Genomic DNA, 12,407 nt, shown 5'->3' on the forward strand with positions numbered 1-12,407 from the left:
GCAGGCCCCTGCATCCTCACCCTCCCCAGCCACAAACCCTGGCCTCACCTTTCCTGTGGCGCCGTGAGACACATACTTGGCTCCTTCTCGCTGGGCTATCTCCACCTGCTTGCGGGCGATGCAGGGCCTGGCGAGAGAAGTGCCCAGGAGGTATCGGTCCTCGTACAGTGCGCTGGACTGGATGGCCGGCCAGATGAACTCCTCCACAAACTCCTTGCTGATGTCTTCAATGAACACCTACAGGAGAGCAGCCCATGGGAGGGAGCCTTGGCAAGGACAGGGCACTGTCAGAAGACAGAGTCTCCAATGGCCTGCGTCTAAGGCAGACGCGGCTAACAGATGCTTAAGGGTGGTCTTGAAAATGCAGTAGAAAATGATTCACTTTTGTTAAATCTCGACTCTTGAGTGCATGCTGTCACTTCAGCTGTGTCCGACTCTGTGACCCTATAGACTACAGCCCACCAGGTTCCGCTGTCCATGGGATTTTCCAGGCAAGAATCCTAAAGTGGGTTGCCACGCCCTCCTCCAGGGCGTCTTCCTGACCCAGGGATTGAACCTGTGTCTCCTGAGTCGCTGGTGGATTCTTTGCCACTGAGCCAGCAATCAAGCCCCAACTCTTGAATACAAAATGTGATATACACACGAAGCATTTCTGCTGCACGCCCGAGTGAGTTACTAGCTAAATTAGCCACTCTTCTCATAAACCATCATTCGTACCTGAATGAAAGACTGACAGATAAAACAAGGCCAATTCAGACTTGGGTTTTTGGCCACGATTTGCATGAAAATGAAGTGACCCTGTCACTTCAAGGAAAACTGAGTATTTGTTGCCAGTGATAAAACTCAAGCTTTCCAGTAAAAAAAACTAGAATTATGGAAAACTTGTATCTGACACTGTGAACTGGACAGCTTCTGATGTGAGTTTTATTGCGCTTCACAGATACTGTTTCCCTTGTACTGTGAGCTTATGTGAGCAGGGACTATGACGGCCAAGTTCATCTTATGGGCTGCTCACTGATACTGTTAAGTGGATGGAAGGATGGGTGGGTGGACAGGTAGCTGGATGAGGGGTGGGCAGGTGAATGGATGGATGAGGAAGATGTAGACGGATGGGGAGGTGGGACGGGGAGGTGATGGGGTGGAAGAGAGGCTAGGAGAAACCAGACGGTTCACACAGCAAAGTGGAAGTAGGAGTCACTCAGTTGTGTCTGGCTGTTTGTGGCCCCAGGGCCTATAGAGTCCATGGAATTCTCCAGGCCAGAACACTGGAGTGGGCAGCCTTTCCCTTCTCCAGGGGATCTTCCCGACCCAGGGATCGAGCCGAGGTCTCCTGAATTGCAGGCAGATTCTTTACCAGCTGATCCACAAGGGAAGCCCTCATACCAAAAGCCGAAGGAATTGACCTCATACTCTTGGAAGCAAGAGGACCAACTGGAAGGGGCATAGGAAGCAAGGAGCCCTGGGACAAGGACCCCCACAGCTGACCCCAACATGTCAGATCCCATTTCCAGCCCCCAACCCTGCCCACACTTGGTACCTTTTTGGCCCCAAGCTTCAGCGCCTTCTTCCTGGCTTCCTCAAAGTCTTCCTTCTGGCCGATGTTGGCCTGACAAGCAGACGCAGAGAGGACCCATCAGCCCAGGGGCAGAAAGAAGAGCTGAGAAGAACGTCACCCCCCGACCCCACCCTCTCCACCCGAGGGTGAGTCCTGGGCAGGTGTCTTTCACACACAACTGTCTACAGATGAAGGTGGTTTTCTTTGGATGGCTGAGGTCACAGTAGGAAGGAGAAAGGACAAGAACCAGGGTCTGGGGACGCTGTACTCCTTGGAGCTGCCTGAGGCTCTGCAAAGCAGTTTCAAGGAGCTAGACAGGCTGAATCTGGCCCTGTGCACCTGGGCTGTGGGGTTGCAACATTCGCTGTCACTGCATTGAAGGTCTAAAGCTGCCTTTGGACCCATCAATCTTTTCCCGAAATTCCCCCAAAGCCAGTACAAAGGTTGGCTTGTCAGCAGCTGCCCAATTCCCTGCTCACTGCCCCAGCCAAGTGCAGCAACTTGATTGCCCTGGGCACCAGAGCCGGCGGGAAGCAGAGGCCCAGGCTAGGAGCGCCCAGCTGTCCCCTTGCTGGAGCCTGACCTCTGGTTCCAACAGCCCTGTCTAGACACAGGCATGTTTTCTGCTGGCTACACTGCGGCCTCCTGCCCAGACCTTGACCCTGGACTCTGCTCAGCAGATTCCGGAGTGTTCCCAGAGTCCAGCCGCAGGGGCTTTTTCTGAGGACGCTCAGCTTTTAAATCTGCCTGGTGATAGTCTGGGGTCCGGACCACCCATCGGTGCCACCATGGCGCGAAGCACACACTCCAGGCTCTTTGTGTTCACTCAGAGTCATCGCTTGCTCTCCGCAGGGGGCTGTGGGCCAGACACTTCCCCTCCCTGGGCCTCACCCTCGCCCTCCACTGGAGAGGCGCGGGGTCGGCACTGTTACCAGTGGTAGACTGACTTTAGCTGCAAACCATTCTTGACAAGAACGAACCTCTCCTGTCCAGTGCCCCCTCCTCACTTCCTCTGGGAACAGAACCTTCTCTCCTGGGACCTCTTTCTACAGGGATGCACATGAGTGCCAAGTCACTTCAGAGACCACATGGACTGTAGCCCGCCAGGCTCCTCTGTCCATGGAGTTCTCCAGGCAAGAACACGAGTGGGTCGCCATGCCATTCTCCAGGGGATCTTCCCAACCCAGCGATCGAACCTTCATCTCTTACACCTCCTGCACTGGCAGGCAAGTTCTTTACCACTAGCGCCACCTGGGACGCCCACACACAGGGGTGGATGAGAGCAAATGTTTCCTGCTCACTATAGGGACAAGCCTCCAAGGGACAGCCATACTGGCAAATGAGTGGTGGGCAGGCACTCGGGCCAGTGAATGAGTGTTCCCTTGGCCTTTCCATCAGAGCCTCTGGGGAGAGTCCTTTCTCTCAGAAGACTAGGGGATGATGAGAGCCTTGCCTGCCCTGTGGAGAGGCCAAGACTGACGCCAAGCCGAGATGGAGGCAAATCTGGATAAGCACCTGGATTCAGCGTTGCCTGAAGCTATCTTACCCTGGCCTTCTTGGTTATATGAAAAACTGAATTATGTTGGTTTTCTTCTTTTGTTGTTGTTTATTTTTGGTTTTGTTTGGCCTAAGCTAGATTTCTAGAATTTGCCAGTCTTATGGAGAAAGACTCAGAGGTTATGTCCAGGTTTATCAGAAGTGAAGCTGGTTTGATTAGGGATATCTGCCATGGACCCTGGATGGGGGAGTGGCATCTTAGTTACTCTATTACCTATGGCCTGTGGCCTATTTGCTGTTCCAGAATTAGGTGATCTCTAATCATCTAGCTTAGCCCATGTAGGAGCCTAGATCTTTGCTGAATTACTGAGGGCTGCAAGAAAGGGAAAGTTTATGTGACTTTCCATGGTCTTCAGCAGACCCAAGCTAAGCCCCTGGTCCCTCCCTGGGCAGGGTGGCTTAGCAGCTCCACCACACTCACTCCTGGTGCCCCCCGCCCCTACTTCAGTGAGTGCATGGAGAGCCAACCTCCTTTATGCTCTGGGGGGCACATCACAGACCTGGGGGACATCAAAGGAGCTCACCTAACAGATAGAAAGAGACAGTAAACAAGAATTTCCCTACAGTTTAAGACAGGCTTGGGTGAGGGGGCAGGCTTGGATTAGTAACAGCGGGCAGGTAGGCAGCAGGACCAACAGGTAGAAAGACACGCCGGGCGCCCCCTCACCAGGTAGGCAATGACGTCATAGCCTTGCTCCTTCAGCCACACGAGGATGCAGGACGTGTCCAGACCCCCACTGTAGGCCAGAACCACGGAGCCTTTGCCGGACATCGCGACTGGAGGGAGATGAGAAGGAATGTGAGTGACCCAGAGCCAGCCCCCACACCCCGCCTGCCAACCCCTCCCAGCAGCTCCCTCCTGGCCTTGGGCACCTTATCCCCTGGACAGGCTGCCATGGGGTTCAGAACAGGATGTTCACCTGTCATCAGGAGCCCTGAGGAGCTGACCCTTCATTCGGCCACACCTCTTTCCCCCCGCTGCCCATTCCCCCTGGGGGACCCTGACCCCGAACATCCCCACAGACCACGCTGGGGCCTGGCAGGGGGAGGCATGTAGCCAATCCCCCACCAGCTGGAGAAGAAGACAAAAGACTGAGCTGTTGGGACTGAGGTCGGAATGCCAAGGTCGCAGCGTCAGGAGACGGCCCACACATCTCCTTGCTAAGCTCCTTGCTAAGCTGGGCCAAGGCAAGGTATGGCCCTGGGAGCCTCATACAGATCACCCAGCACCCCTACTCTGACCCCAGGAAGTGGGCGTCATGCCCGCCACTGGGGAGGCAGAACTGAAGCTCAGAGAGGCAGATGGCTAGCTCGAGGTTGCAGAGCACACGTCTGTGTCCGGCTCCAGAACCTCAGCTCTTCCCAGGCGGCAGGGGGCCCTCTCGGCTCTATGGGGGACAGGATGCTGGGGGCAGAGCCCTGCCTGCCCAGACCTCTTCCACCTGGGCCCAGTAAACCTTCACACAAAGGGGTTTTTGGCTCTTTTCAAATACAATTACCTCTGAGAGGGGAAACACAAGCCCTGCACCCCCAACACCTGAGAGAACTCAACTCCAGAAAGATTAGTTGGGAGGAGCTTGGAGACCAGCTTCCTCCCCCTGTGCAGAGGGGGTCCAAGGCCCAGAAGCTGTCTGTCCCTGTCCGTGTTCAGTTGAATCTGACTCTTCACAACCCCATGGACTGTTGCCCGCCAGGCTCCTCTGTCCATGAGATTTTCCAGGCAACATTACTAGAGTGGGTTGCCATTTCCTATTCCAGGCTATCTTCCCAACCCAGGGATCGAACCCACATCTCTTGCGTCTCCTGCAATGGCAGGTGGGTTCTTTACCACTAGAGCCACCTGGGAAGCCCATAACTCATAACTCCAAGGCCCAGAGGGAGAAGGCAATTGGGTGTACAGATGACGGATCCGTCCTTCCCAGCAGTGCAGGTGTGTGCCCCCACCGATCCCTCCCTCTCCTCAGCTAAACCGAAGTTTCCAGAAGGTACCAAGGCCTCCTCACTCCTTGCCTTTGCAGCCTCCGTTCCTTTGGCCCAGAAGGCCCTCCCGGAAGCCTCGGGCTACATTCGGGCTTGCCCTGCCTCCCTTGCACTCCCCGTGTGGCCCTGAGCATAGAGGCTGCTATGTGCCCGCTTTGCTGAAGAGGAGACTGAGGGTCAGAGAGGCGGGGTCACTTGCTTGAGGTCCTACGGTCAGCAGGTGGCAGGGCTAGATCTGGATCCAAGCCACCTGGTTCCAGCCTCTGTGGACCTGGTCCCAGCTTTTGCACTTGCGGGGAGCGTGCTTGTTTCTGGTGGGAGCATTTACACTAAAGACTGACCAAGGTCAGGGTCCTTAACACATGCTATTGGGAAAGGCTGCGGATACCTCTGCTTTGATCCACGTAAGCCCAGAAGGGGTGTCACCTTGCTTCCAAGGATGCAGGCTCCTGCATCCTGAAGGGGCCTGGAGGTTTGGTGGCAAAGCGGTTGCTCAGCCCTTTGCAGCAGAACCCAGCCCAACCGAGGGGCGGCAAGAGCATTCATCCTATGAACTGCAGCAGCTGCTGCTTAGTTATGACATCTTTGGAACCCCATGGACTGTGGCCCGCCAGGCTCCTCTTTCTATTGGATTTCCCAGGCAAGAATACTGGAAGGGGGTGCTATTTCCTGCTCCAGGGGATCTTCCCGATCCAGGGATCGAACTTGTGTCTCATGCATTGGTAGGTGGATTCTTTACCATCTGAGCCACCTGGGAAGCCCTATGCTATGTGCAGTCCCTGGCATCTCACCAGACCACCCACCAGCCAGTCCCAGGGCTCACATGTCCTTCCTGCCCCTGGGACTAGGAAGGGGAAATATCTCACAAACAGTGAGGTTGGAGGCAGTTCTGATGGATAAATGTCCAAGACTCTCCCCTTCATTCAACCACCTGCCCAGGTAGTCCTGGGCAGGGTGGGGCCAGCAGATGTACCCATGGCAACCGCAGCCTGGCAACAGCGGATCAGGAGGGAGGGAGGCAGGAAGGACTCAAGGTTGGAAGTGCCCGAGGTTGAAAGAGTAGATTTCCAGAACCTGTCTTGGCCCAGCGGCTGGGTGACACCAGAGGCCGTGAACCCAGCCTACCCAGCCCCTGGACTCCCCTCTGGGCAGCCTCGCTGAGCAGGGAGACTCAGGACCCCCAGAGCCGCCTGTCTATCTCCTAGTTGTGTGCTTGTGTGCGACGGGGCTGGTTGGGGTGAGGAGAGTAATGTTGCAGCTCTAACTATAAACTGCACATAGCTAAAAGTGTTCAATTTAGTAAGTTTTGGTGAGCCTACACCCATGAAATCACCACCACAATCAAGATAATGGATGTGTCCTTTATAAGCGACGGCCTCCATTTGTGTCATCCCATTTTAGAGATAGGGAAATTGAGGCTTGGGTTAAAGAATGTGCTCAAGGCCTCATTTGACTGCTAAGTGACAGAGCCCAGATTCAAACTCAGATCAGCTAGACTCAAAAGTACAAGGCTACCCTCTCTGGGGTGGGGTGGGGGAGGGCATGGATCCCTGGGATGAGGTGTGGGGTCTGGGAAGCTGCCAGTGGCCCAGACAACCCAGAGTGACAGGGAGAGGTGATGTGAGCCCAAAACTCACCCAGCTTCTAGGGGTCACTGCCACTTTGTCAACCCCCAAAGGCCCTGGAGCCAGAGGATGGGCTCCAGAGTAGGGGAGGGGTGGCTTCATGGAGGCAGACCACCTGGGCCTGCCTGGTTCTGCCTCAGTGACTGGCCCCTGCCCCCACGTGCGCCGCGCCCCCCGAGGGTGGCCCATCACAGCGCAGTCACGATGCACTCTGCCCCTGCCACCCACTGTGAGCTCTGTGGAGACAAGGACCATCTCTCAGTGGCTGGCAGGTGGCAAGCACTCAGAACAAGGCTGCTGATTTTGCTGTCTGGAGGCTTGCTCCTCACCTATAAAAATAGAGGGTTAAAATCCCCTCCATGTCTGGAATTCTGCGCATGCTCTCATCTGGAAACTCTCATCCGGAAACTCGTGAGCCTCTTCTGCTGGCCAGGCCACAGGCGGAGGGCCTCAGCCTCCGGGTCTGAACCTCGTGATGGAATGTGTGCACCCTGGAGCGCGTGCCTGCATGCAGGGATGTGTGTGTATGTGTGCACAAGTGTGCCTGCATTTCCCTGGGAGCATGTACCTGAGACTGCATGCGTGTACCGTGTGTGTGTGTGTGTCTCTGTGTGTGTGTGTGGCGTGTTTGGACCTGCGTGTGTACAGATTAGCAGGGCAGGTGGGCTGAGAGCATGATGCAATCTGACACTGGTCTTGCTCTTGCCTTCCTGCTGAAGCTCTCCCCTTCCCCCACCAGCGAGGTCCCAGCAGCCCGCTTGCTGCAGAAACTAAAGGAAGCCAAGCAAGCAAGAAGGCCTCGGTTTAGGGGAGGAGGAGTGGAAAAGACTAGGGCAGAGAGCAGTGGCTGGGTTCTCCAGACCTGGAGTCCAGGAGCTGAGAGCAAGGACAGCCCATCCCCCCATGGAGCAACTGTGAATTCGGTAAGATTTCGAGAGGAGCCCAGAGCCCAGAGCCGGGCACCACGCTTATGCCCACCGAACTCTCCTACCACTGTCGGGCAAGCCCCTCCCTCTCCAAGCCTCAGTATCACCATCAGCACAACCACCTGAAAGTCCTGGTTCTGACATCCCAGGTCACAGGGCTTCCAGTCTGAGGACTCAGCCATCCTCCCAGCTCCGGCCTCGCAGTTGCCCCAGCCTCCAGGGAGGGCACAGGGCAGGTGCCCCAGCTCCCAGGCACACGACCTCTGCTGAGAACACTCATGCCCCTGGTTCCCGGGGCCAGTCCAGCCAACCGGCTGCCAAAGAGGGACACCTGGGAAGTGAAGAAGGGGGCCTCATTCCAAGATGCCTGCCAGCTTGACCTTAGTTGACAAGGCAGGGGGCATTCTCCAGGGCTCCGGCCAGAACCATCCTGCCAGCTCCCAGTGAATGTGCCTGGCCAGCCAGGGCAGTTGCTCAGCACTAGGAACACTCTTGTGGCTCTCCAGCATCAGAGCTAGGATGACAGAGCAGTTACTATGTTTAGTGCCACACAGGCATCATTTCAAGGTGGGGGCTATTATTACCACCTGTTTACAGATGGTGAGCCGGGGCTCAGAAAATTATAAGACTTGCCCAGGTCTCAAGCTAGCATATGGCAGTGCTGGGGGATGGAAACCCACGCCATCTACAGACCACCTGCTCTTTGCTGCTCTCTGTCCTACATGCTCTGGCCTCAAGGGGACCACAGACTGTCTCCTCTTCACTTGACTTGTCTGTTGTCTAGACACTCAGTCGCGTCTGACTCTTTTGAGACTCCATGGAATATACCCCACTAGGCTCCTCTGCCCATGGGATTCTCCAGGCAAGAATACTGGAGCGGCTTGCCATTTCCTTCTCCAAGGGATCTTCCCGACCCAGGGATCAAACCCATGTATCCTGCCTTGAGCCACCTGGGAAGCCCATGAATCACCACCAATCACCAATTTTCTTTCTCTGTATATCGTGGCTACAGCCACCTGACTCTTCCTCAGGAACCCCTCCCTCACATTCTAACTCGGTCGAGCTGGGTTCATTAGTTTTTAAAAACGTTTAAAAAACATTTTTGGTTCTACCTAAGCCATAGAATCCTCTCTGACTTAGGGGTTTGCTCATTTCAGAATTGCAACTTGAACCCTTTGGCTGGCTGCCCTCATTCATGTCTGATAGAGCCAGGTTGCAATTCTACACTTTGACCAGGAGGTGCCGCTATCAGGATTCAGCCTGAACGTTCGGTTGACAGATTCAGCTCATTTCATCTACAGCCTTGGTGAGGCACAGAGGAACAATTTCTGTATCTGATGGATGAGCTGAGGGCATTGAGCGTGCTCTAGGCTACATATGGAGCTGGCTGTCAGTGGCAAATTCCTGGGGCCTGAGGATCGATTCAGGAATGCTGGGCTTTCTTGGGAATACCACCAGCGCTCCAGCAAACTCCTTCCACCAGGGAGAGGGGTCACCGGGGAATGCCTTGACTTAGCAAGTTTGAAACTCCAGTTTTGATAAGAATGTCTGGAGGTGGGAGGTAGGAAGATTAAGGAGACCTCACCAGGCACTGGTGACAGGCACTCACTCAAACCCTCTCCAAACAGCATTTGGTTTTGGAGCAAAGGTGAGCTCATTCATTTGTTTATTCTACTCTGTTAAAATGCCTTTGGGTACCTGGCGTATCTCAAGGCAGGGGAGGGCATACGCCACACAAGAAGGAGCCAAAGTCTGGAAGATCAACTTTGCCCAAAGTGTTTCCTCAGAAAATCAGGGCCATAGACCCTGAATTCCAGAGAGGTTATCTCCCTCCACGTGGATGCCCACAGGCAAGGCACTCACTTCAGAGGCTGTGTGCTCAGCGTTCCTTCGGATGAAGGCATCTGACAGTCTTGGCTTGCCTCCCAGGACTCACAGGACCACGATGAGATGGGGTGCTGGGAAAGTGCTTGCATAGCAGGTGAGTCTGGGACTGTCCCCCACCCCCAAGTCAGGTTCCTGGGGCCCTGGGCCCAAGTCACCATCCCAGCCAAGGGACCACACAAGCCCAGGGGAAGCAGGCAGCTGACTGGGGCACAGGTGGGTACTCAGGGGAGCTCAGGAGTGTGCTGAATGGGGGCCTCTCTCCTTTACCCACCCCAGGCCTGGCCTGGGATCTAGGTGCCCAGTGGGCAGGATTCACCAACTCACTCTCGAGCACTCAACAGAGCCAGTATTACTTGGCACAACCATGCAGCTGGCTCCACCTGGGGCAGCCCCCACCCCGACAGTCTCCCTCCCCCACCAGAACCTAAGATAGGAGGGCAGGGACCCCCACTCCTGAGCCCCCAGAATGGCAGCACCAAGTGGGTCACTCCCCCGACAGTGAGTGAATGGACCCAGGACCCGCTCTCAACAGTACACATCCTCCTAACTTTGGGGGGCTGCCCCGGGACATGTGGGTAGTCTTCCCAGGTGTCGCTATTGGTAAGGAACCTGCCTGTCAATGGAGACCTGAGACAGAAGAGGGTCAGGAAGATCCCCTGAAGGAGGGCATAGCCACCCACTTCAGTATTCCTGCCTGGAGAATCCTGCGGACAGAGGAGCCTGGCAGACTGTAAGTCCATAGCGTCCCAGAGAGTTGGACACGACTGAATCTACTTAGCAGGCGCGCAGCGGAGGCAGGGTCTCAACCACTGGACTTCCAGGGAAGTCCCCCCACAGTACGCACCCTGTTACTGTTCCCTGAGCCCTGAACCTGTGTCAGCCGCGACGAGCGGAGAAACTGAAGCTTGCGAAGCTGCCAGGCTGACCCAAAGCCTCACCCAGTCCTGGAGTTGGGCCTGCCTTCAGGGCTGGGGTCTGCAGGGGCCCAGAAACCTGCCCTCTCCTGTCCCTCGTCTGGGCTTGGAGGGGAGGGATCAAAGCCCAGGACCTATTTGATCCATCCCTGGGGAAAGGACAGGTTTGTTCCTGCCCGGGAGGAGCAGCCAGACGGCGCTGTCGGGAGCAGACGCCCCCACTTCGCAGAGAGGAACACTGAGGTGGCGGTGGGGGGCGGGCACTAAGGTCACGGGACCTCCTCAGGAAGAGCTCTGGCGGGTTGGGAGAGGAGTTTCCTCCATTTCAGACTTTCCTTCCCTGGAGGGCGCAGCCGCCCAAGGGGCCAAAGGGAGCAGCCACCCGGACGGCTGACATTTCCTGCGGAGCGGCCCCTCCCACAGTCCGGTGCCAGCCGGAAACCGGGCACCGCGGCCGGGCGAGGCGGCCGACCCCACCGGCCAGAGAACGCAAAGCCCCTTCAGAAGGCAGAGGCGGGCGACCGACCGCCCCCACCCCGCACCTGCAGAGGAAGGAGCCCAGCCACACCCGAGGCCCCCCGGGGCGGGCTGCCTGGAGCCCCCGAGCCCACCTGCTCCGGGAAACTGAGGCGGGGCTGTGGGAGGGGCCGAGATGCCCAAGCCCCCGGGGGGCGCGCGAGGGGCCCAAGGTTCTAGTGGAGACAGAGACGGCGGTCAGAGTGCGGGCAAACAAGATCGGGAACCGCACCCCCCGCCCCGCCGACACCCTCCGGGTTCCCGAGGTTCTCCATTTGTGGGGTTCGCGGCATAGAGAAAATTGGATCGAGAAGGAAGAAGATCCAGAAAGGACCTCGGCCCGCAAAGGCGACAAGTAACCCGACCTGCTCCCCAGCGACCCCTCCCCGCCCCCGACCCGGACTCGCGCCCGGGTCCCATCCCCGCGGCCCCAGAGAGCCAGGAATCCGGTCGCCCGGCGTTCGAGCAACAGGAGTCTGGGCGTGCGCCCCCTTCCCTCCCGTCCGGCTCCGAAGCGGAGGCGGGGCTGGGGGCGCGCGGTCCCCTCCGCCTCCTCCGCTGGTCCTCGGAGGGATCCGGGCAGAGGGCGACCTAGGCTGAGGAGTGGGAAGGCGGGGGCCGCCTTACCGGGCGACCAGCGGCGGCAGCAGTCGGCGGAGCAGGGCGGGTTTCGGCGCGCATCCCGGGTTATAAGCTCGGGGCCGGGGGCAGGGCCCGGGGCGGCGGTGGCCGGGGGACAAGGCGGGGGACCGTGAGCGCAGGCCCCGCCCCCGGGGCCCGGCCCCCTCGCAGAGCCGCTCAGCGTTCGCAGCCACCTGCGGCCGGGGCGGGGCCAGGCGCGTCCCTCCCTCCTCGCGCCTCCCGCTTCCCTCCTCTCCCCGCCCCTCCTCCCCCCATCCCACCTCCTAGCCCACTCCTCCTCCCGACAGGTCCTCCGCCCAGGCCGCAGGCTCTGACCGGTCCCGGCCGAGGGCTCGCGGCTCCCCTGGGTGCGGCAGTGGCTGGAACCCGCGCAATGGACAGGGTGACAACCCCTCCTGCCAGACTTGCCGCCTGGTCGGTGGGGAACGCTCAAGAGCTTCGCGGTGGTTGTGGAATTAAAAAAAAAATCCCTTAGGCTCGTGAGTTTCAGGCCCATTTTTGTCCAGTGGCGGCCTTGCTACAGACCCCACAATTCCCTCCCTTCCCTCCACTCCAGCCCCCAGCGAGCCCCGAGCCCATTGTATTGGTGAGAAAACTGAGGTGGAGGGGATGATCCTACAAGGTCCTAGCTTCATCCTTCAGTCCAGGGCGGGTCCCTGGCTGTCTCCCCAGAGCCTGGCACCTGACTGGAGTGCACCCAGTAAATAGTGGATAAAAAAAGACTGGCTCACTGCTCACCCATTAAGCAGAAGGGAAAATTGAGGTTCACAGAGGCGAAGCTTCTTGCCTGCAAAATAAACAGTGA

General features: G+C 57.5%; 2 protein-coding genes across 2 annotated transcripts in view; both read right to left on the reverse strand.

Annotated features, from left to right (window-relative positions):
* ASS1 (argininosuccinate synthase 1) overlaps window positions 1–11,668 on the reverse strand; it is a 51,326-nt gene extending 39,658 nt beyond the window's left edge. The window contains exons 1-4 of the mRNA XM_069582166.1: window positions 11,588–11,668; window positions 3,780–3,889; window positions 1,538–1,606; window positions 49–237 (exon numbers count right to left, since the gene is read on the reverse strand). Coding sequence (XP_069438267.1) covers window positions 49–237; window positions 1,538–1,606; window positions 3,780–3,884 — 363 coding nt within the window. The 5' untranslated portion in view covers window positions 3,885–3,889; window positions 11,588–11,668. The remainder of the gene's footprint in view (window positions 1–48; window positions 238–1,537; window positions 1,607–3,779; window positions 3,890–11,587) is intronic.
* Window positions 7,766–12,098, reverse strand: LOC138436222 (uncharacterized). The gene is made up of 2 exons (XM_069581902.1): window positions 9,507–12,098; window positions 7,766–7,974 (listed from the first exon to the last, which is right to left on the reverse strand). The coding sequence occupies exon 1, from the start codon at window positions 12,096–12,098 to the stop codon at window positions 10,770–10,772; it is 1,329 nt and encodes a 442-aa protein (XP_069438003.1). The 3' UTR covers window positions 7,766–7,974; window positions 9,507–10,769.
* Between the last annotated feature and the right edge of the window lie 309 nt (window positions 12,099–12,407).

Source organism: Ovis canadensis, chromosome 3, assembly GCF_042477335.2.
Source record: "Ovis canadensis isolate MfBH-ARS-UI-01 breed Bighorn chromosome 3, ARS-UI_OviCan_v2, whole genome shotgun sequence".
NCBI lineage: Eukaryota > Metazoa > Chordata > Mammalia > Artiodactyla > Bovidae > Ovis > Ovis canadensis.

Excerpts from the sequence above, each read along its gene's own strand:
- LOC138436222 (XM_069581902.1), bottom strand. The coding sequence starts at position 12,098 with ATGGGCCTGAAACTCACGAGCCTAAGGGATTTTTTTTTTAATTCCACA.